The sequence below is a fragment of the Barbus barbus genome (assembly GCF_936440315.1).
Source record: "Barbus barbus genome assembly, chromosome: 48".
In the NCBI taxonomy this organism is placed as follows: Eukaryota; Metazoa; Chordata; class Actinopteri; order Cypriniformes; family Cyprinidae; genus Barbus; species Barbus barbus.
In genome coordinates, this window is record NC_136726.1 from 6244508 (window position 1) to 6265262 (window position 20755).

The window sequence follows — 20755 nt, forward strand, 5'->3', positions numbered from 1 at the left end:
TTGAACTGCAGCATGAACGTTATATACCATAAAACTTGGATTTGGCCAGAATGCTTCCACTAATGCTGAATCCGTCCTTCCTATTGCTGATGTAGAAAGCTGAAACGGGAGGGTGATGAGAAACCTGAAAGTACAAAAGTCAACCGCTTATCACACGAGCTTATCGGTTTCCATTGTTTTACAAACAGAGACTATCGTCATGTTTACATTGTATGCAGAGGAAGAAGACTAACCACTTCAGACTGCATTAGACAAAAAGAACGTGTCCAGAAACTTCAGTATATTGTTTTAAAATGCCGCTCGGTTTGATCATTTTTATTTAACGCAATGTCAGATATTGTAATTGTAGAGTCTCACCTGCTCTGCGATGTAAAATGTACAGCTGTCTGTTTGTGGATGCAGCCAGCAGCATCGAAACATCTCTCCTAGAATAGGGTTGTACGGTTTCTTCAGCCCCTGAAAGACATTTGAGAAACACAATTAGTGTAAATATAAACCATACGCACACCCTAATGATAAATACATGTCTTCAGAAGTATACACTACTGTTCTGTTGTTGTTATTTTAAAGAAATTAATATACCTATTCAGCAAGGATGCATTAAGCGAAAGTAAACATCTAACAAATGTTACAAAATAATAATAACAATGCATCAGAAGAACAAATAAATGCTGTTCTTATGAACTTTCTATTCATCAAAAAAATCACAAATTTGTCAGAGCTTCCACAAAAATATTAAGCTTCAATTAAAATGCTAATGTTTAGCATTGATAATAATAATCCATGTTTTTTAAGCACCAGATCAGAATATTAGAATGATTTCTGAAGGATCATGTGACACTGAAGACTGGAGGAATGAGTAATGATCTACATAACAGGAATAAATTACATTTTAATATATATTCAAATTTAAAACAGTTCTTTTAAAGGGTAATAATATTTTTACTGTATTTTTGATGAGCAGAAGAGACTTCTTTCCAACACATTAAATAAATCTTACCAACCCCAAACGTTTAAACAATATATTTTGGTGTTTCCAGTTCAGTTTTAAACATTTTATATTTAAACGACTTTTTTCAATTACTCTATAATAAATATACATTTTTATTTTATGATAAATATAGCGTCAGTTTTACTAAACAGGGCAAATTAGCGCAGGAGCACAAACAGCGCCAATGGAAGGGGAAATTTCTGCGGGTGATTTACTAACAATGTGCAAATTAAAGAACACAGATGCAGCATTTCATTTACATATTGACCAACGCAATACATCAAGCGCAGCGCAAATTAGCGTAGTCGCGAATAAACAATAAATAAATAAGCCACAGTACGTTGAAAAGAACCGGAGGCCAAAAAATGAAGGGTTGCAACAGTTTTGATAGACCTGGTATTGCGTGACTGCTAGTTGAGGGTTCCAAGTCATCTTTTATTTCCTGAAGAAAATTAAAAATAACATGGCTTGGCAAACGATATGTTCAGATAATGAGTTTTTCTGGCATTCCAAATAAATTAATATGTGTGGAAAAAATCCTCTCCCTTCTACCACGTGCTCTCTGTTCTCTGCGGTGCCTCCTCCTAGCAACAAAGTGCAGCCATTTCAAGCGCAAAATAGTTTAAAACATGCTTTTTTTGAGCATTAAATAATGGTGCAAATACCAGTAATTTGAGGAGCGCAAACGTTAGTAAATCTCATTGCGTGATTCATTTGAATGCTCTCCGCCCATAAATTTTGCGTCTGAAAGGGAAACTCCTACAAATGCTTATTCAATAAGGTCAGGTGCAAAAATAATGGTGTCCACGCATTTTCAGCGCTAATTCATCACTGCGCATCTTAAGTAAAACCTGACAGTACTATTTTAACCCCAAAAGACAGTTTGCGCTAGCGCAAGCTGTTAGTAAAACTGACCCATATTGTTGTTTAATAATAATTACATTATTTTATTTTAGAATAAATATATTTCAGAACAAATATTGTTTAGTCTGTGCTGTTCTTTTGAACTTTCTATTAAACTTTCTAATTCCTCACAGTTTCCACAAAACTTATGAAGCGGCATTTTAGAATGATGATTTTGAAGGATCATGTGACACTGAAGACTGGAGTAATGAGTAATGATCTGCATAACAGGAATAAATTTCATTTTAATATACAGGTATATATATATATATATATATATATATATTAAAATATAAAACAGTTATTTTAAATGGTAATATTATTTTTACTGTATTTTTGATGAGCAACATTATGTTACATTATAATAATATTACACAACATTATTGTTTTTACTGTTTTCAATAAAAAAATGCCACCCTGGTGAGCTTAATAGAATTAATTAAAAACATTTAAAAACTTGTGAACATTTGTATATTTTAGTGTTTTTGTCCAGTTATTTTAATGTGATGTCTCAAAATATGCATAAAAATCATGTATGGGAACTTGGCTACTGTGAATTGGCTCATGATTCTCAATCTAAATATTCACTTCACTCAACTCACCTTTGGTTTCTTGTAGAAGCCTGACAGATACCAGCGCAAGACCTGCTTCATCCTGCTGTACGGGCTCTCCTCCATCACAGCCCTGAAACACAAATATACCTTTATCTCTTCTCCTACAAACCCAATGAAAGCTAAACCGCTAGTCTCAGTAAAGTGTGTCTGGTTGCAGTAATGTTGATAATGAGGTGCTCACTGGGACAGCAGGTCGGCATGATAGTAGTAATCTGACAGCTTGTCCAGAAATGAACGCGGCTCCAGGATAAACGTCGGCAAAACCACTTTAGACAGGTCCATCCCTGGCCTCAGCTGCTTCAGGAGAGTCCAGATCAAACCCTTATTCTCCTCAGAGACCGTCTCCACCTGCGACGACTCGCCAGCCTGTGATCACAACAGAAAATATGCCTTGAATGCAATGCAAGTAATTTTGGAAAAAAGCATCTGCTAAATGCATAAAGGCAAATGTACCTATTGTCATTCATGTTCTTCTAAATAAAGGTGGCTTGTGTTATTGACTGATTTAAAGGTGCTCCAATAAATTTTTCATCCATTGGCCAATACTACACTACTCTTTTACTTTATACTTTATGCCCCTATTGGTGTGGATGTAGAATCACTTTTGTTAAAGGGATAGTTCACCCACAAAATTAAAATTCTGTCATTAATTACTCAACCTCATGTCGTTCCAAACCCGTAAGACCTTTGTTAATCTGCAGAACACAAATTAAGATATTTTTGATGAAATCTGAGCGCTCTCTGACCTTCCATAGAGAGCAAGGATATTACCACGATCAAGGCACAGTAACGGAGCAAGGACATCAGTAAAATAGTCCATATGACATCAGGGTAATTTTAAGAAGAAGCGAGAATACTTTTTTTTGTACGCAAAGAAAACAACAATAACATTATGTATTCAGCAATTCTTCTCCGTGAGTTACTGTCTTCCGCCATTTTGGAGAGTATCCCAGAACGTAATCAACGTAATCAGTGTTGTTTACGTTCAGTAGTGGATTACGTTGATTACGTTCTGGTGTACTCTCCAAAATGGCGAAAGACTGATGTCCTTGCTACATTTCTGTGATCGTGGTAGTATCTTTGAGGTCCATGGAGGGTCAGAGAGCTCTCAGATTCCATCAAAAATATCTTAATTTGTGTTCCAAAAATGAACGAAAGTCTTACGGGTTTGGAACGACATGAGAGGGAGTAATTAATGACAGAATTTTCATTTTTGGGTGAACTATACCTTTAACAATGCAGTCATGGAAATGCCATATTCACAGGCATGATTGACTTATTCTGCAACTAGAAGTGTTCAATATTTGGGGCTTAGTAAAATAAAGTGAGGACTATTTGGCTGGTCGTGTGATCTTAAAAATGGCTGCCACCATGAAGCGGACCCCCCTGTGTAGAATAAAACAGCTATTTCTAGACCAGGGGACTCATTTATAAAACACGCATTTGATCAGATTTGATCCTAAATTCTATGGTTTTCCTCCCAGGTCAAAAGTGTTCGAACAAATCGAGATTTAAAGGCAAAAACAGACATGAAAATGTTTTTATGTCATATATACAAGTATCTATTTATCTCATACTGGAAAGACAAAGTCTGGGTCCAAGTGCAGGTAAGCATCAATTTTAATGAACAAAAAGGCCAACAAGGCAAAACAAAACAGATTAGGAACGGGATAAATCAACGACAACACAGTGCATGTATCCCCAGAGTTTCAACAGTGACTACGACTAATACAATAAATTACAATTAATTCACCCAGACAGAGCAGCGGGAGTGTGGTGTATAAATAGTCCATGACAATGGGGAACAGCTGGGAGTGTAATTTGTGACAGGTGTGTGTGATATGTGGCAGGTGTGTGGAATTAGGGGAATGGAGTCCAGGAGGATGGGAGATGGTGACCTCTGGTGGAGAAAGGAAGAACTGCAGAGCCCGGACTCGTGACAAGACCCCTCCTCTAAGGAACGGATTCCAGACGTTCCCAAGCGCCTATCCAGGGGGATGGCAGAGCGGGGGCGGAAACGGTGGGATGGGGGGGGGGGGGGCAGGTCCGTGTGCTGGAGGGGGACCCGGGGCCTGAGGCAGCGCCGGCGGGATGGAGACCCAGGGCAGAACCAGCAGCCACCAGAGCGGTGTGTGTGGAGCTGCCACCTTGGAGCGGGTAATGGCGGGCTCCACCGCTTCAGGGGGCACATCAGCGGACACCGCTGCCTTGAGGGAACTTTGAGCCTGCACCGCCGCTTCGGGAAAACCTAAAGCGAGCTCCGCCGCCTCGGAGGGAACATCAGCGGACTCCACCGCCTCGGGAAGGCCCGAAGCGAGCTCCGCTGCCTCGGGAGGTTCGTGAGCGGGCACCGCCGCTTCGGGAAGGCTTAAAGCGAGCTCCGTCACCTCGGAGGGAACATCAGCGGGCTCCGCCGCTTTGGGAAGCCCTGAAGCGAGCTCCGCTGCTTCAGAAGGAACATCAGCAGGCTCCGCCGTTTCGGGAGGATCGTGAGCGGGCACCGCCGCCTCGAGAGTATCGTGAGCGGGCACCGCCGCTTCGGGAAGGCCTAAAGTGAGCTCCGCTGCCTCGGGAGGTTCGTGAGCGGGCACCGCCGCTTCGGGAGGATCGTGAGCGGGCACCGCCGCCTCGGGAGGATCGTGAGCGGGCACCGCCGCCTCGGGAGGATCATGAGCGGGCACCGCCGCTTCGGGAGGATCGTGAGCGGGCACCGCCGCTTCAGAAGCCTTGTGAGCGGGCAGTGCCAACTTGGGAGGAGCGTGGGCAGGAACCGCTGCCTCGGGAGGGCCGCAAGAAAACCACGGCACTCGCACCGACATCAGTGGGGGTTCCTGCACGCTGCGTATCAGCCCAGGACGCTCCGGGAACGGGCGTGAGGTACTGGGTGCGGCCGACGAGGCTTCTGACGCCCCTTGGATCGCCGCGTCAGGAGAACTGTGAGCGAGCTCCGCAGCTGCCTCCACCCTGGAGGTTGAACCCTTGAATCAAGTACAGAGCCCGATTGACATACTCCTCCAGTGATTCCTTGGAGTGCCAGTAAGGCATAAGGGACTTGAAGGGCTCAGCTAGGTCTCCCCAGAAGAAGACCATGAGACAGGTCTTCTCAGTAGCCGACCGCCGAGCTCCTCCAACGAAGTCCCTGGCATACTCCTCGATGCTCCGGTCTCCCTGGTGGATGTTGAGCAACCTCCCTGTTGGATCCATGTCTGTTGGGTGAATTCTGTCACAGCACGCTGAGAGGAGCGCCGTGGAAAGATGAAGTCTGGGTCCGAGTGCAGGTAAGTATCAATTTTAATGAACAAAAAGGCCAACAAGGTAAAACAAAACAGATTAGGTGACAGTTTCAACAGTGACTACGACTAATACAATAAATTACAATTAATTCACCCAGACAGAGCAGCGGGAGTGTGGTGTATAAATAGTCCATGACAATGGGGAACAGCTGGGAGTGTAATTTGTGACAGGTGTGTGTGATATGCGGCAGGTGTGTGGAGTTAGGGGAATGGAGTCTAGGAGGACGGGAGATGGTGACCTCTGGTGGAGAAAGGAAGAACTGCAGAGCCCGGACTCGTGACAGTATATGCCAGTAATTAAAATAATCCAACATTGTTTATTAATATGTATAGATAAATAGAAAATCACAATATGCATTTATATATATATATATATATATATATGTCATTTAATCGCACTGTATCTGATGTGAATAGTTTGGTGCCAAAATCATTCTGTTAATATTTTCAGTTTAGTCCTACAGTTTATGCAAATTATTTTTGTGACAGAAATTGTTTGCAGGTAATTCATGCGTTCAAGTCATTTAGGCTTGACCTAATTAGCATGAGTACCTGATATGAATGGTTTTATGTTTTATGAATGCTCAATTTATATTTTCTACAGAACAACAAACATTTGACCAATATTTCATGCTTTTAATTTAGCCATATTGCAAGTTATGCAACTAATATTTCTCAAAAGAGTTTTAATCAGACAATAATTTGCACCCATTTTTCATGACCCACTAAATTTTTGCTGAATAAAAATCCATCATCGAATTATTGTATTGTGTCATGCCGACTCATAAGTCCTGTTCATTTCTGTAGATTTAAAACATTTTAAACCAAAAAAAGTACTCAGTGAACATTTCAATTGATTAACACACACGTTCTCTTTGTTTTAGCATGTCTTCATCGACATGACCCTGTTTAACACGTCACTGCGTAACCGAAACATAATTAACTAGTTCTGCTTAGACAAAGCAGTTCATTCAGACCAAACAGAGACTGTGATGAACTTATCACCTCTCCCATCTCTTCATGGGCTTCTTCAATAAACACCGTGGCCTGCAGGCACACGTCATCCGATTGGTCCATATCACTCTCCTCCGTCAGTCTGCCTCCGTTCTCATTGGCTGCATTGTCCGAGTCTTCATGCACCTCCCTCTCTGATTTGTCCGAGTTGGCGTCGTTCTCCATATGGTTTTCCAACATGGAGTCATTCAAACTTTAACAAAAGCACACAAACAAATGACCATGTGAGATATGATTCGGCTGCATTTTCTGCAATTATTTTCATTTTGTATTGTTTAATTGTTATTAAAAAAAAAAAAATACTTATTTCACTTTAATCATTCGTTCTGCTTTATCTCAGTGAGATTTATTATTATGTTCACGTTCAAAAGCCCATCCAGATCAGTTTCCAAAGCAACAAATCACATGATCGCAAGTAATTTGAATGACAGTGCTGTCACCATGGTCACAAGAGGTTCATTATATGAGCGTGAACATTATTTTCCAAATTTCTGCCATAGGCAACAAATCTCTATAGAGAAATATGAATCATTTGGCTGGTAAAAGAGTCTTGGATTAATAATCTGAGCACGAGCGTGACATTAAATCATCTCTTTGTGCCCAGCACACACAGAGATCACAGGAAAATCAGCTTCTGTCCTGCGTCACCAGCTGTCAGCAAGAACGACCAGCGAGCCAAGCAAAAAAACGAGTCCTTACCTTGCCAAGAATATATTATTCCTGAAACTCCAAAGATTGGCAAACAAAAAAATGAGAGAACCTCAGAAAACGTCTTTGTTTACAGCTGAAACACAGTGATTTCCCTCTATAGTTCCTGTCTGGATTGGTGTTTGCACAGGAAAGCTCTGCAGTAACGTGTTTTCCAATGCTGTTTTTCCTGCTTCACAAGCTTGTCTGACGCGCTTGCACGAGTGTGTGTGTGTGTATGTTCGTGCTGATGGTGGTGTTGGGTTTACATTCTCCTCATCTCTTCCTGCTCCTCTGCCTGTCACGTAAACCTGTAGGGTGCAGCTGATTGGACGAGAGCTTCAAAGTGGCTAGAAAGAGGCGGGGTTTGGGATATATAAATGATTGACAGCTGAAGGATATCACTGGCAAACACTACTATTTTGCTTCCTCTTGGGTACAGAAACACTGTCATTTAAATACACTTTGAATCTCATTGGAATATTATTTGAATATCATGTAGATTTGTTATTAATGTTTGGCGATTAATCACAATTTGATGTCATGGATTTTTGTGTTGATACTGTAGGGCTCACACTATCAGCACTATAGTTCTTCAAATACCTAAATATATTTATTGATTTTTTTTGCATTTAAGTATTTAGCATTTATATTAAATTATAATACAGTAAGAGGCAATAATAATAATAAACAACTGTTTTTTAGGGGATATTCCAGCCACTGAATGGTAACATGCTAAAAACCAAATCTCCGAAATATATCAGAAATATATCAACCAAATATATCAGAAATACCAACATAAACTAGAAACATTACAGCATAGTGCCAGATGTTTTAGTAGACATGCAGTTTTGCTAAATGTCCAAAACAAAAGACCATGAGAGGTCAAACAGCATTTGCTTTAACCAGGTGTACAAATTAGGTTTATAATTTTGTGCAAGTAGAGAGGCAATAAAGCATGTAATATTGATTTTGGGGGTGTTGTTTAATGTCCGTCAAGTCATTAAGCACCCATTTAATGCATTAAAGGTTTCGTAAGAGCGGTAATAGATCATTTTTGCGGTAACACACTCTGAAGGTGGCTGACTATAATATTGGTTGCAAATATACAAAAGCTTGGATCTTGACACGATGCGAGCTAGATTCAAACCCAATTTTCCCACTTAATCACCAAGGCTTTGGAAACTGGGATTCAATGGCAGCAACATACATGAGAAGATATATGAAATCCAAAATATTCTACTACAATAATCATTCATTTTATTGTTCATTTCGAGGCTATATTATTTTTTTAAATGATCGATTGCAGCATAAATTATTTTAAGAAAATAAAGGCCCGTTCACACCAAGAACGATAACTATAAAGATAACGATAAAGATATAGTTCTAAAAATCATTCTCAATGTTAAAGAATAGTCCACACCACAGCTATAACGATAAGGGCACAGAGAAACAATATCGCTGGAATCACTTTCAGAATGTTTTTTTTTCCAGCTGATGAACAATAAAAACATTGACATCCAATCAGAATCCATCCTGCTGTAATGAGTTCGAGAATTTAAAGCGGCAGACGAGCGTGAAGAGTTTAGAATAAACAGACGATATCGTTCGCTGGTGTGAATATCGTTATCTTTATAGTTATCGTTCTTGATGTGAATGGGAATTAACAAAAAATGTAACAAACATATTTAAGAATGTTTAATGTTTTTCTCAATTTAGTCATATCTTAGTTTACGCAAATAATTTTGGTACCAAAAAACTGTTATCTGAATAATTTATATTTTCATGTTGCACTGTATCTGATTGAACAGTTTTGAGAAAAAACAAAAAACAAAAAAACACTTTGAATATTATACTACTTTTGTGTCAATTAGTCATATAGTACTTCATGCAAATAGTTTTGATGCCAAGCTATTTTTTATCCAGTTTTTGGACGGTTCACTGTTTTTTAAAAGCTCTCTTTCTCTCTTTCTCTGTTGGTTCTCTCTTTTTTTTTTATAAAAATAAAAAATTTGGTCAAAAGTGTCTAAGAATATTTCACACTTTTAATTTAGTTATACTGTAGTTTGTGCAAATATTCGGGGTACTAAAAACTATTCTCCAAAAATTATTTATACATTTATACACCATGTCATTTAGTCACAACATAACTGATGGGAATAGTTTTGTAACCAACAGTGTGAATATTTTGTATCATTTAATGATAACTGTTTTTTGTTGTTGTTTTTTGTGGTTGGATACATAACTTTCTTAAATGCTCTTTTTTTCAGATAACACATTTTGACCAATAATTCTTTGAAAATTTCACACTATTAATTTAGTCATATTGTTTATACAAATATTTTTGACACCAAAAACCATTTTCAATTTTTTTTATAATTTATACTTTCATGTCATTTAGTTGCGCTGAATTTGATGTGAACAGTTTCTTACCAAATTATTTCTGTGAATATTTTATTACTTTCGTGTCAGTTTAATCATACAGTAGTTAATGGAAATAGTTACAGTGCCAGTCATAAGTTCATATTAATAGTATAATACCTGCTGTAAATAATTTTGTTGGCATTTTGATGAATTTCAGAATTTTAATCATTTAGCAATAATCAATAAAGTAATAATTTTAATTGGATGTTTTTTGTACGGAATTGCAGTATTTAAAAAAAAACATATACAAGTATTTTCTTTTTCTTTGATTTCGATTTAAATAATTCAAAAGAAATTGGCCAAAAATGTTTGCTAATATTCAGTCATATTGTATTACACACAAATATGTTTGGTACCAAATACTGTTCTACACTATAATTTATCCTTTCAATCACACTTTATTTTAAGGTCCAATTTACTATTAACTAACCATTAACTACGACTTTTGCCTCAATAAACTACTAATTTGCTGCTTATTAAGGTAGTTGTTAAGTTTAGGTATTGGGTAAGATTAGAGATGTAGAATATGGTCATGCAGAATATGTTCTTTATAAGTACTAATAAACAGCTAATATGTTAATAACAGGCATGCTAATAAGCAAGTAGTTAATAGGGAGAATTGGTCCCTGATCTAAAGTGTTACCATACTTCATATTATTTAGTCACACTGAATCTGAACAAAAAATCATATTACTTTTGTGACAGTTTAGTCCTATAGTAGTTATGTCAGAAAATGTGTACAAATATGTTCTTGTCATTTAACTGCCTTGTATCTGATGTGAACACGCTCAGCGGTGTGTTGATGTGGAGAGATCAGACTCACTGCAGCAGGTCCTGGTCGGTGAGAACCGAGCTCTGCAGCAGCTGCAGTATGTGTGAGGACTCGGACGAGCCGCTCAGATCTCCATCCCTGCCGCTCTTCGCCGTCATCTTCGACAGGCTGGAGCAGCTGAGAGCCAGCTCCAGAGCGTCCATCCAACAGCGTCCTGGAGCAAACCACAGGTTGTGATCCTCAAATGGACTCCATACAGAGAAGACAGTTTTACAGAAGACAAATGCCACTGCTCACCATCAGATTCAGACGCTGCTCTGAAGATCAGGTAATTACTAGGTAAGGGTTGAGTGATGGAGCCTACAGATTCGCCTTTAGGACCCTGAAAAAACACACATACCAATCAATCCCAACGATGAGTTCAAGCCAAACATCGCATTTCAGAGAAGCTCGTGTCTAACCTTCATGGCCCATATGGACTTGTCCAGTGGATGGTAGAGTTTGAAGCAGAATCCGTCCTTCTTTGAGGGTCTTTCAATAAGTCTGCAGGCGTTGAGAAGAATCGTTCCCACCCAGTGGTCTGAACCGGGCGTCTTGTTTATCAGGAGAATGCCGGGCTTCAGGACGCACCATAATTTCGTCCAACTCTTCAATGTGCCTCGAATCTGATGCATCCAAGAAGTGCATCTTAAAGCAATTGCCAAATTATTCAATGTTAAAATGAAAACTGATGAGGTTTACCAACCTTTAGCCAGTTGGACATAATCACCACACTTGGATCCTTAAGTGCACTGAACAGTTCTTTGGCGACCCTCTTCTTCTCCTGTCGATAGTTCTTCTTCTGAACCTGCCACATGAAATGTCAAGGTTTAATGCATTGCTTGAATATTAGCTAGGGGGCGCAAGCGGGCAGAAAGACGTAAAATGTCTGAAAACCTTGTTGAACACTAGAGTGCACCATATACAATATCAAAGAACTTATTCACCACTCTTCAATCTCTCCTTTAATGATTTTATTTTAGATTGTGGAGAAGAACTGATTGGACAATGCAAATATCACTCATCTAAAGTTAGATTCACAACAACTCAAACTTGTTTAAATTCCGCATTTAGAAACTGTATTTAAATTTAGAAATTATTTATTCATAGTAATTACAGTATTTATTATTATTTTGCAGTAACTTTATATTTTTAGCTCTAATTTCAGTTTTGTTTTTTTTTTGTTTAGTTGTTTCAGTACGTTTGTTATGTCCTTTTTTTTATAGTTTTACCTTTTATAAATGTAGCTTTATTTATATTAATTTCAGTTTTAGCATTAGTCATTTTAGTACTTCAGTAAATTCAGAACATGAGAAATTGGAAATAAAACAGTTTAAGTTTTTCATCTAATATTTATAATTTATTTAATTTCAATTAAGAATATATATATATATATATATATATATATATATATATATATATATATATATATATATATATATATATATATTATTATTTTTTTTTAAATAGTTTTAGTTACCAACACTAGATGAGTGGTTCATTAGATTCAGTATTTTAAAAGTTTTAACTAAAAAAATAAAAAAAATAAATTAATTAAATTAAACATTTTTATAAAAGAACGTATCGGCCCCTGAAATAAACAGAACGCTATTAGCCACAAACCTTTCATGCATGCAAATTGGTTAGATAAAATTCGTAGCTGTTCAAGGTAAGAAAAAAAAACAGACCAGATGAAAAGCTGGATTAAATATTTGAATAAATTATTTTCTCTAGTACAGGAAATGCCTTTACGCAGGTTCAGTGCCGTCCACCTGTTGACTGACACCACGAACAAGCTTCTGTTTGGAGAAACTGGGTCAGGAACTCTGCCTAGAGTGGGAAGCATATTGTACCTTAAGCGATTCTTTCCTTGCCAGCTTCTCCGTGGGCGAAGAAGACTCCTTCTCCAAACCGATAAACATCCTGGATTCCGACTGAAGCCAAAAAAGAAAAATCCCAGATAAATCCATTTAACTTTCATTTGAAGTCAACGTGAGATCAAAATTGACCCTGTTTGCTTTCATAATACTTGATCCTGGGCTAAATATGACATTTCACAATATCCTGTTTCATGTTACGTCAAATGGGTTGACTTCAGAAAGTCCTAACATAATAATTATAATTGCATTACGTTAGTATAACTATATTATTATAGTAATTGTAAAATAAACAAAGCTACTTCCAGCCACAACTCTTTCACACTAAGAGCAAAAGGCAGCAGGCTAAATGCAGCAGGTCTGTTTGGTCAGCTGTGGGTGTCAGTTGAAAATCAGACCAAAATATGGAGAAGACAGCTTTCCTCTTAGACCCAAATTAACCTCTAAACCAGTTCATACAAACAGTCCAGAAAAACAACAGAAACGCTATTTCACTGCAACAAACAATCAAATAAATTGATAACGGAGATCATCGGCAGTAAATCAGTTATCAGGGTCTTTGATGTAGGTACAGAAAAAAAAAAAAACTTACACTGGTGTTGCCATCTTTAAATAATAAAAAATGCATTTCTATCAAACACATTTTTTTTTACTATAATTTTATATAATGTTAGCATAGTTTAATTTAGCAAATGCAATGAAATGTCATTGTTAAACATCATATAATATATTTTGAGTTATTTAAATGTGAAAATGCCACAAGTTACTTTATAGATAAATTATATATATATATATATATATATATATATATATATATATATATAATATATATAATTTATACGTGACTTAAAAAATATACATTTAGAAATATAATGCATTATAAATAGTTACATTTTAAATGTTTGTTTATTTAAATGTGAAAATGTGATAAAAAAATCACATATTATTGTAATCAATATAAGCATATACATATATAATGTTTTATTCTATAAACTACTGACATATACACACACACACACACACAGTTTTAATAGACAAGTAACAATATTGATAAATAAATAAACATACAAATAAATATTATTATTATTGTAACTATTATATAGTCATGGCCAAAAATATTGGCACCCTTGGTAAGAAAATTAATCTGCATTCTTAATCCTTTTGATCTTTTATTTAAAAAAAATACAAAAATCTAACCTTTCATTGTATAATAAGAATTTAAAATGGGAGGAAATATCATTATGAAATAAATATTTTCTCAAATACATATTGGACACAATTATTGGCACCCCTAGAAATTCTTATGAGTAAAATATCTCTGAAGTATATTCCCATTCATATTCACAATTTTGAGCACTCCAGGGTCATTATGAACATGAAATTATCCAGCCATGGCTTCCTGTTTCACAGAAATATAAATAGGAGGGAAAACAAAGCCTAAATTCCCTTAATCATCCATCACAATGAGAAAAAACAAAGAATATATTTCTGATGTGCAGCAAAAGATAATTGAGCTTCACAAATTAGTGAAGTGGCTTTAAGAAAAGAGCTAGAGCAGTGAAAATTCCCATTTCCACCATCAGGGCAATAATTAAGAATTTCCAATCAACATAAAATGTTACGAAACTGCCTGGAAGAGAATGTGTGTCTATATCGTCCTAATGCACGGTGAGGAGGAGAGTTTGAGTGGTTAAAGACTCTCCAAGGATCAGAATTGCAGAAAATAGTTGAGTCTCGGGGTCAGAAAACCTTAAAAAAAATGGTCAAACAGCACCTACATCACCACATTTTGTTTGGGAGGTTTTCAAGAAAAATTCTCCTAGCTCATCCAAAAACAATCTCCAGCATATTCAGTTATCAGACACGATTGGAACTTCAAATGGGACTGGCTTCTATGGTCAGATGAAACAAAAAAATTAGCTTTTTAGCAGCAAACACTCAAGATGGGTTTGGTGAACACAGGGATAAAAAGTACCCCATGTGTTCAATAAAATATACTGCTGTATTTTTGATGTTGTGGGCCTATATTTCTGCTGGAGGTCCTGGACATCTTGTTTAGACACATGACATCATGGATTCTATCAAATACCAACATATACAAAATCAATAAGTGACTGACTCTGTTAGAAATCTTATAATGGGCCATGTTTGGATCTTCCAACCGTACAATAATCGAAACATAAACCTCAAAAACAACACAAAAATGGGTCACTGAGCACAAAACCAAGCTTCTGCTATGGCCATTCCAGTCCTCTGACCTGAACCCTGTAGAAAATGAGTGAGGTGAACTGAAGAGAAGAAGCACCAACATGGAGCTGGGAATCTAAAGGGTCTGGAGTGATTCTGGATGAAGGAATGGTCTCTGATCTCTTGTCAGGTGTTCTCTAACCTCATCAGGCATTATAGGAGAAATTTTAGAGCTGTTAAACTGGCAAATGGAGATTTCAAAAAGTATTGAATAAAAGGGTGCTGTTAATTGTGGCCAATGTGTATTAGAGAAAAACATTTATTTCATCGTGATATTTCCCCACATTTTAAATTCTTATTATTCAATGAACAGTTAGATTTTTGTGATTTTTTTAAATAAAAGATCAAAAGGATTAACAATGCAGATTAATTTCCACAGCTTTCTTTGATCATATTTATCAAGGGTGCCAATATTTTTGGCCATGACTGTATATATGCACATTGTTTGAGGGTGAGTATGAGTAGGAACAGAACAATCAAAATATTATCAGAATATCCAAATAATTAAATTAGTATAATAGCTGTTAATTGCAGCTGATGCTAAAAGCTTCTTTTTCCGGTTTACACAGACGACATGCATTAATGCTGCATTAGATCTTTGTGTATTACAGTTTAATGTCTTACATGGCGAATGAATTACAGGCTTTTACTGTATATTCACCCATTAAAACCACATGATACGGACAGATGCACTTTACATGTGCCTGAGATGTGAGCTCTGATTTACTAAAAGCTTTTAGCACACAGAAAATGGTCTGGAGAGTGAAATGCAGATGGGAGGCTGTGACTGGGAATGAGTTTTGAAATGCGCTAATGGCAGGTCATTTCATTTCCCCTACATTGGCAGAGGTCTAGCGAATCCTTTAATCTTTTTTATTTAGCAGCATTCAGAAAAAAAAAAAAAAAACACACTCTAGTGAGAGGTTAACTAGTAGCATTAGTTAGCGTTGGTAGCTTAAGTAACAGATGTGTTATTGCTTTTTTCTTTCCCGTCTGCATTATAATGCCGTCATATTTCATGCGTGCAGTCACCAGGAGGTTGAACGCACCGCGCTGCTGGGCGAGCGGACCGGGCTGACCTCGTCCCTCAGTAAGGGCAAACCGTTCCTCTCCGATTCATTCCCTGCAGAGCACACACAAGAGCACGCGCGCACACACACCCACACCAGTACACAAACACAGCATTAACATCAACCACCACAGTCAATCACATCTTTGATAATTATTATAAAATATTTTAAAACTTAGTCAGCTCATCTGAAGTAGAATTTTTTTTCACGTTTTTATTTCTTAATAAACGTCCTTTATTATGCAGATTTAATTTTTTTTTTCCTATCAGATTTGTTTGTGTGGTTGCTAGGGTGTTCTAGGTAGTTAATAGGGTGTTGCCATGCAAATAAGGTGTTCTTCATCATTGGTCATTACTATACAATGTCTTCTACTAGGTGGTTGCCAGGGCAGTGCTATATGGTTGCTAAGTTTTCCTGAGACACTTCTAGCATGTTTTAATGCAGTTCCTTGAGAGTTTTAGGTGGTTGCCAGGGTATTGCAATGTGGTTGCTAAGGTGTTCTGAAATATTTATAGCAGGTTTCTATGCATTTTCTTGAGTGTTCTAGGTTGTTACTAGGGTGTTGCTATGCAACTAAGGTGTTCTTAATCACTGTTAGTGCATTGCTATGCAATGTTCATGTCTTCTAGGTGGTTGCTAGTGCGTTGCTATGTGGCTGCTAAGGTGTTCTGAGACACTTCTAGCATGTTTCTATGCAGTTCCTCGAGTGTTCTAGGTGGTTGCCAGGGTGTTTCTATGTGGTTGCTAAGGTGTTTTGAGAGATTTAGGACATAATTATATGCAGTTTGAGTGCTCCAGGTGATTGCCAGGGTGTTGCTATGCAGTTGATAAGGTGTCCTGAGACACTTCTACAAGTTCCTATGCAGTTATTTGAGAGTTTTAGGTGGTTGCCATGGCGTTGCTATGTAGCTGCTAAGTTGTCCTGAGACACTTCTAGCATGTTTTAATGCAGTTCCTTGAGAGTTTTAGGAGGTTGTCAGGGCATTGCTATATGGTAGCTAAGGTGTCCTGAGACACTTGTAGCATGTTTTTCTGGTGCAATTAAATTCCTAAAGTGTCCATTGCAGTTGCTAAGTTGTTCTGTCTGGCTGCCAGGGTGTTGCTATATTGTTTGGGTGCTTTTAGTGTTTGATAGTGCATACTACATCTGTCAGGTCATTGCTATGGGGTTTCTAAGGTGTTCTGAGAAGTTTTTAGCAACTTGCTATGCAGTTCCTAAGGTGTTCTAGTTGGTTAAATAAATTAATAAACTAAACCCACACGGTTTCAAGACAATGATAATCTTGCTTTAATTCTTTAATTCTTTAACGATTTTCTATGACTGTAGTGACTCAGAAGCAGTGAGCTACTGCATGTGTCTCTTGTGCTTGAAGGATGTGGTGTTTCCACACATTCAGGAATTGAATGGATACCTGGGCTGAGCGGGTACAGTTCATTGTCTCCTCCATAGGACAGGTTGCGGGTCAGCAAACGCGGGTCGATCTTGGGAGGCGAGGTGGCTGTGGGACAGAGAGAGAACCGCCTGCGGAACAAGTTCTCCTCCTTCATTGTGCCAGCCAGTCTGTCCACCTGGAGGAGAAGGGAGCAATGTCAGTACAGTCTGAAGCAGCATAATGCGCTGAAATACTAATGGATCATCACACACACACACACACACACACACTGAGTAATGTTAATGCAGCAGTGTTATGCAAAGTGGGTGTGTGTGAGTGAGTGAGTGATTGTACATGTCTGCCCAACTTGGATGAAAATGCAACCAGAAAGCTTATGCAACATAAAAATTAATGCTAAATGAGAAAAGCAGCAGACAGAATATAAATATATTAAAGTCAAAGTCTGTATATGTGAATTTGTAGACTGAACTGATTCCAAAGAGACAAAAATGCAACAAACCACAAAATATAGCAAGGTGGCAAAATATGGTTCTGAATCAGTCCTTCACTGAAAAAACCTCCATCAAATCTAAATTCTAACTAAATCTGTCTCACTCACTCACGCATGATTTTCAATATATCCATCCATCCAGCTATCTATTCGTTTATCATCCATCCATCTATCCATTTTTCTATCCATCCATCCATCCATCCACCCATCCATCCATCCCAACTGTCAATCCATTTATCTATGCATCCAATGATCTAACCCACTATTCATCCATCCATCCATCCATCCATCCATCCATCTTTCTATCATGTTTTCCTAGAAAATGACTTACTGTATGAGCCTATTCTTGTAATGAGTCATTTAAAAAGACTCATTAACTTTTGAATCCGTTTGAATCAGTCCTGTACTGAAATCTGTCCATTCATCCATCCAAAATGTCGATCCATTTATCTAGCCTATGCATCCAATGATCTAACCCACTATCCATCCATCCATCCATCTTTCTATTATATTTTCATAGAAAATTACTCTTATTGTATGAGCTTATTCTTGCAATGAATCATTCAAAAAGACTCATTAACTTTTGAATCACTTTGAATCAGTCCTTTACTGAAATCTGTCCATCCATCCATCCAACCCACAATTCATCCTTTCACCCATCCATCCATCCACAAACCCACCCACCCATCAATCCATCCATCCATCCATCCATCCATCCATCCATCCATCCATCCATCCATCCATCCATCCATCCATCCATCCAAATAATTTAACCCACTTTCCATCCATCCACCCACCTACCCATCCATCCATCCGACGATCTAAACCCTAAAAACTACATAATTTACCTTTAAATATTCACAAAATTATTCAGATGCATTCTTTAGACATTCCGGCTTGAAATGTAGGGTTGCGAAATGTAAATGTAAATGTAAGGTTTTCTGTTACATAAGACTACACTTATCAAAGGAGCAAATCAAAGCAACATGGGCTTTTAGTTGCACAGCATCCAAATCAAGTTTCCAGCATCATTCCTTCTCATGAAAAGGAGCTAAAAATAGTCTTTCTGCTGCAGTGTGGGTCTGAGGGGGGTGTGGGAGCCGCCGTCTATAAGGTGCACAGTTACAAACCCTGCTCTCTCTCTCTCTCTCTCTCTCTCTCACTAGAGCTCTGCTGGGTAATGAACCCCACCCTGCATATGGCCAGGCAGTCAGCTCAACCAATCACAGCTCAGAGCCACAGCTGGAGGGCAGGGCAGGTGGACTCAATTGGCCGGTACATCTGGCTGCTGTTCAGTTTGCTCTGTTTACAAGACTATGAGTGGCAGAGAGACTAAATAACATCCTGAATAGCCTAAATAAAAATAACACCTGCAAGAAGAATGAAGACAGAAAAACTCAGAATATTACAAAAGAGATCTCTTTCAAGGCGAAGTGGGAGATTTTTTTTTCAATGTTAAAGAATTAATTTGTCTTACTTTCTTCCACAGAACACAATGGTTTCTATGCAGTTTGACTGTTCTAATGCAGTTCACACATATTGTGCAATGACTCCAGTAAACATTTTCTTTGATGATCATATTTTTAGATTCCAAATGTAAAGGTGACACAACTGTCCTCATAGTGAGAAAAACAAATCCTTATTAAAATTCAATTTAAGAAATCTTCAAGTAGTTTGGTGTAATATTTTATTATTATTTTAGAAAATCACTTTTTCCAATAAAATTGTTTATTAAATATGACTTTGGTGAGACCAAAGTCAGCTTGTCCACCCAACAAGCAGAAACATTTAGCGGATGGATGGATGAAACAAAAAAGCATATATCTCAAATATCAGATCATTTGACCTTTTAGGATCTATCATATATTAAAAAGGCTTTATCATGTCAAGATCAGACTCTCTTAATATCACATTGTTTGACATTTTAGGACAATTCAGATTATAAAATGTAATGTGGTGCAACTCCCACAAAACAATAATATTTATAAACTAAAAATGAATTATATTTGCATAAAAAAATCTTGAAAAACATAATATATTAATCAAAATAATGATTAAGTTAGTTGTGTACACTCAAATGTATTCCAAGTTTAAATATTCTGCTTCATGGTTACACCAGATGACATTTGTAGAGTCATTAATTTTACTTCAATCAAAACCATATGAAATTAATTTCAATACAAAACAAACAAGCATGTTAAATGAAAACTTTGTGAATGCCTTTGTGTGCGGCATAAAGCCCAGGCTGATGGAGCATGTGGCATTTCATGGTCTTATTAAGTGTTTCAAAAGCTCATTTATTGATGTGACACTTCCTACACTGAAATGGGTATGGCTAATAATGATTGCAATTCTAAATTTAACAAAATGCCACACTCAATTTTAGATTGAGATGAGCAAGCACATTATTAGGAGCTGACTTATGAGAGATCCAGCGGTGGTTTGCAATAAAAGTGCCAGGAAAATAATACGCTGCCATTATTCACGCAAAAACAGCCTGAAGTTTTACAGTCAAGCCATTCATTTCTGGTGACATTCTTGGAGGCCCCATGTTTACAGACCAAAACTGTAAAAAAAAAAGACTTCTGTGTGCGCCTGATTCATGCAAATAGCATACAGCCATTGTCTATATGTTTCCATTCATCACTGGCAGCCATCGTGATGTTGATGAGGGTTTTGACCCTGCATGCCTGCTCTATGATCTACTCCAGTAATCTTTAAACAGAGCTGAGTAAATGAATGGTAGAAGAACTGAGCAGAACAACAAGAACTATGCCAAGCCACTGTCGGCACAGTCTTACTAGCGTCCTCCTGTGACCCGGCAACTCTGATTTAGGGTCCGGCACTCCACAGCAGCTTCAAAACACTCCCTACTGAGACTTCAGAAGAAAACAACCCTTCATCCTGCCAGCTGACATCTTTAATCACTTCTTAACAAAG

The 20755-nt window shown here is 37.6% G+C and overlaps 1 protein-coding gene across 1 annotated transcript in view; it reads right to left on the minus strand.

The window, feature by feature from the left end:
• The window catches only part of LOC306866660 (oxysterol-binding protein-related protein 5-like), a 55117-nt gene that overhangs the window by 11142 nt on the left and 23220 nt on the right, over positions 1-20755 (minus strand). The window contains exons 2-13 of the mRNA XM_079411939.1: positions 17344-17500; positions 15911-15984; positions 12591-12671; positions 11444-11545; positions 11160-11363; positions 10996-11080; positions 10750-10912; positions 6807-7008; positions 2690-2874; positions 2497-2578; positions 358-456; positions 28-124 (exon numbers count right to left, since the gene is read on the minus strand). Of these exons, the coding sequence (XP_079268065.1) occupies positions 28-124; positions 358-456; positions 2497-2578; positions 2690-2874; positions 6807-7008; positions 10750-10912; positions 10996-11080; positions 11160-11363; positions 11444-11545; positions 12591-12671; positions 15911-15984; positions 17344-17479 (1510 nt within the window). The 5' untranslated portion in view covers positions 17480-17500. The remainder of the gene's footprint in view (positions 1-27; positions 125-357; positions 457-2496; positions 2579-2689; positions 2875-6806; positions 7009-10749; positions 10913-10995; positions 11081-11159; positions 11364-11443; positions 11546-12590; positions 12672-15910; positions 15985-17343; positions 17501-20755) is intronic.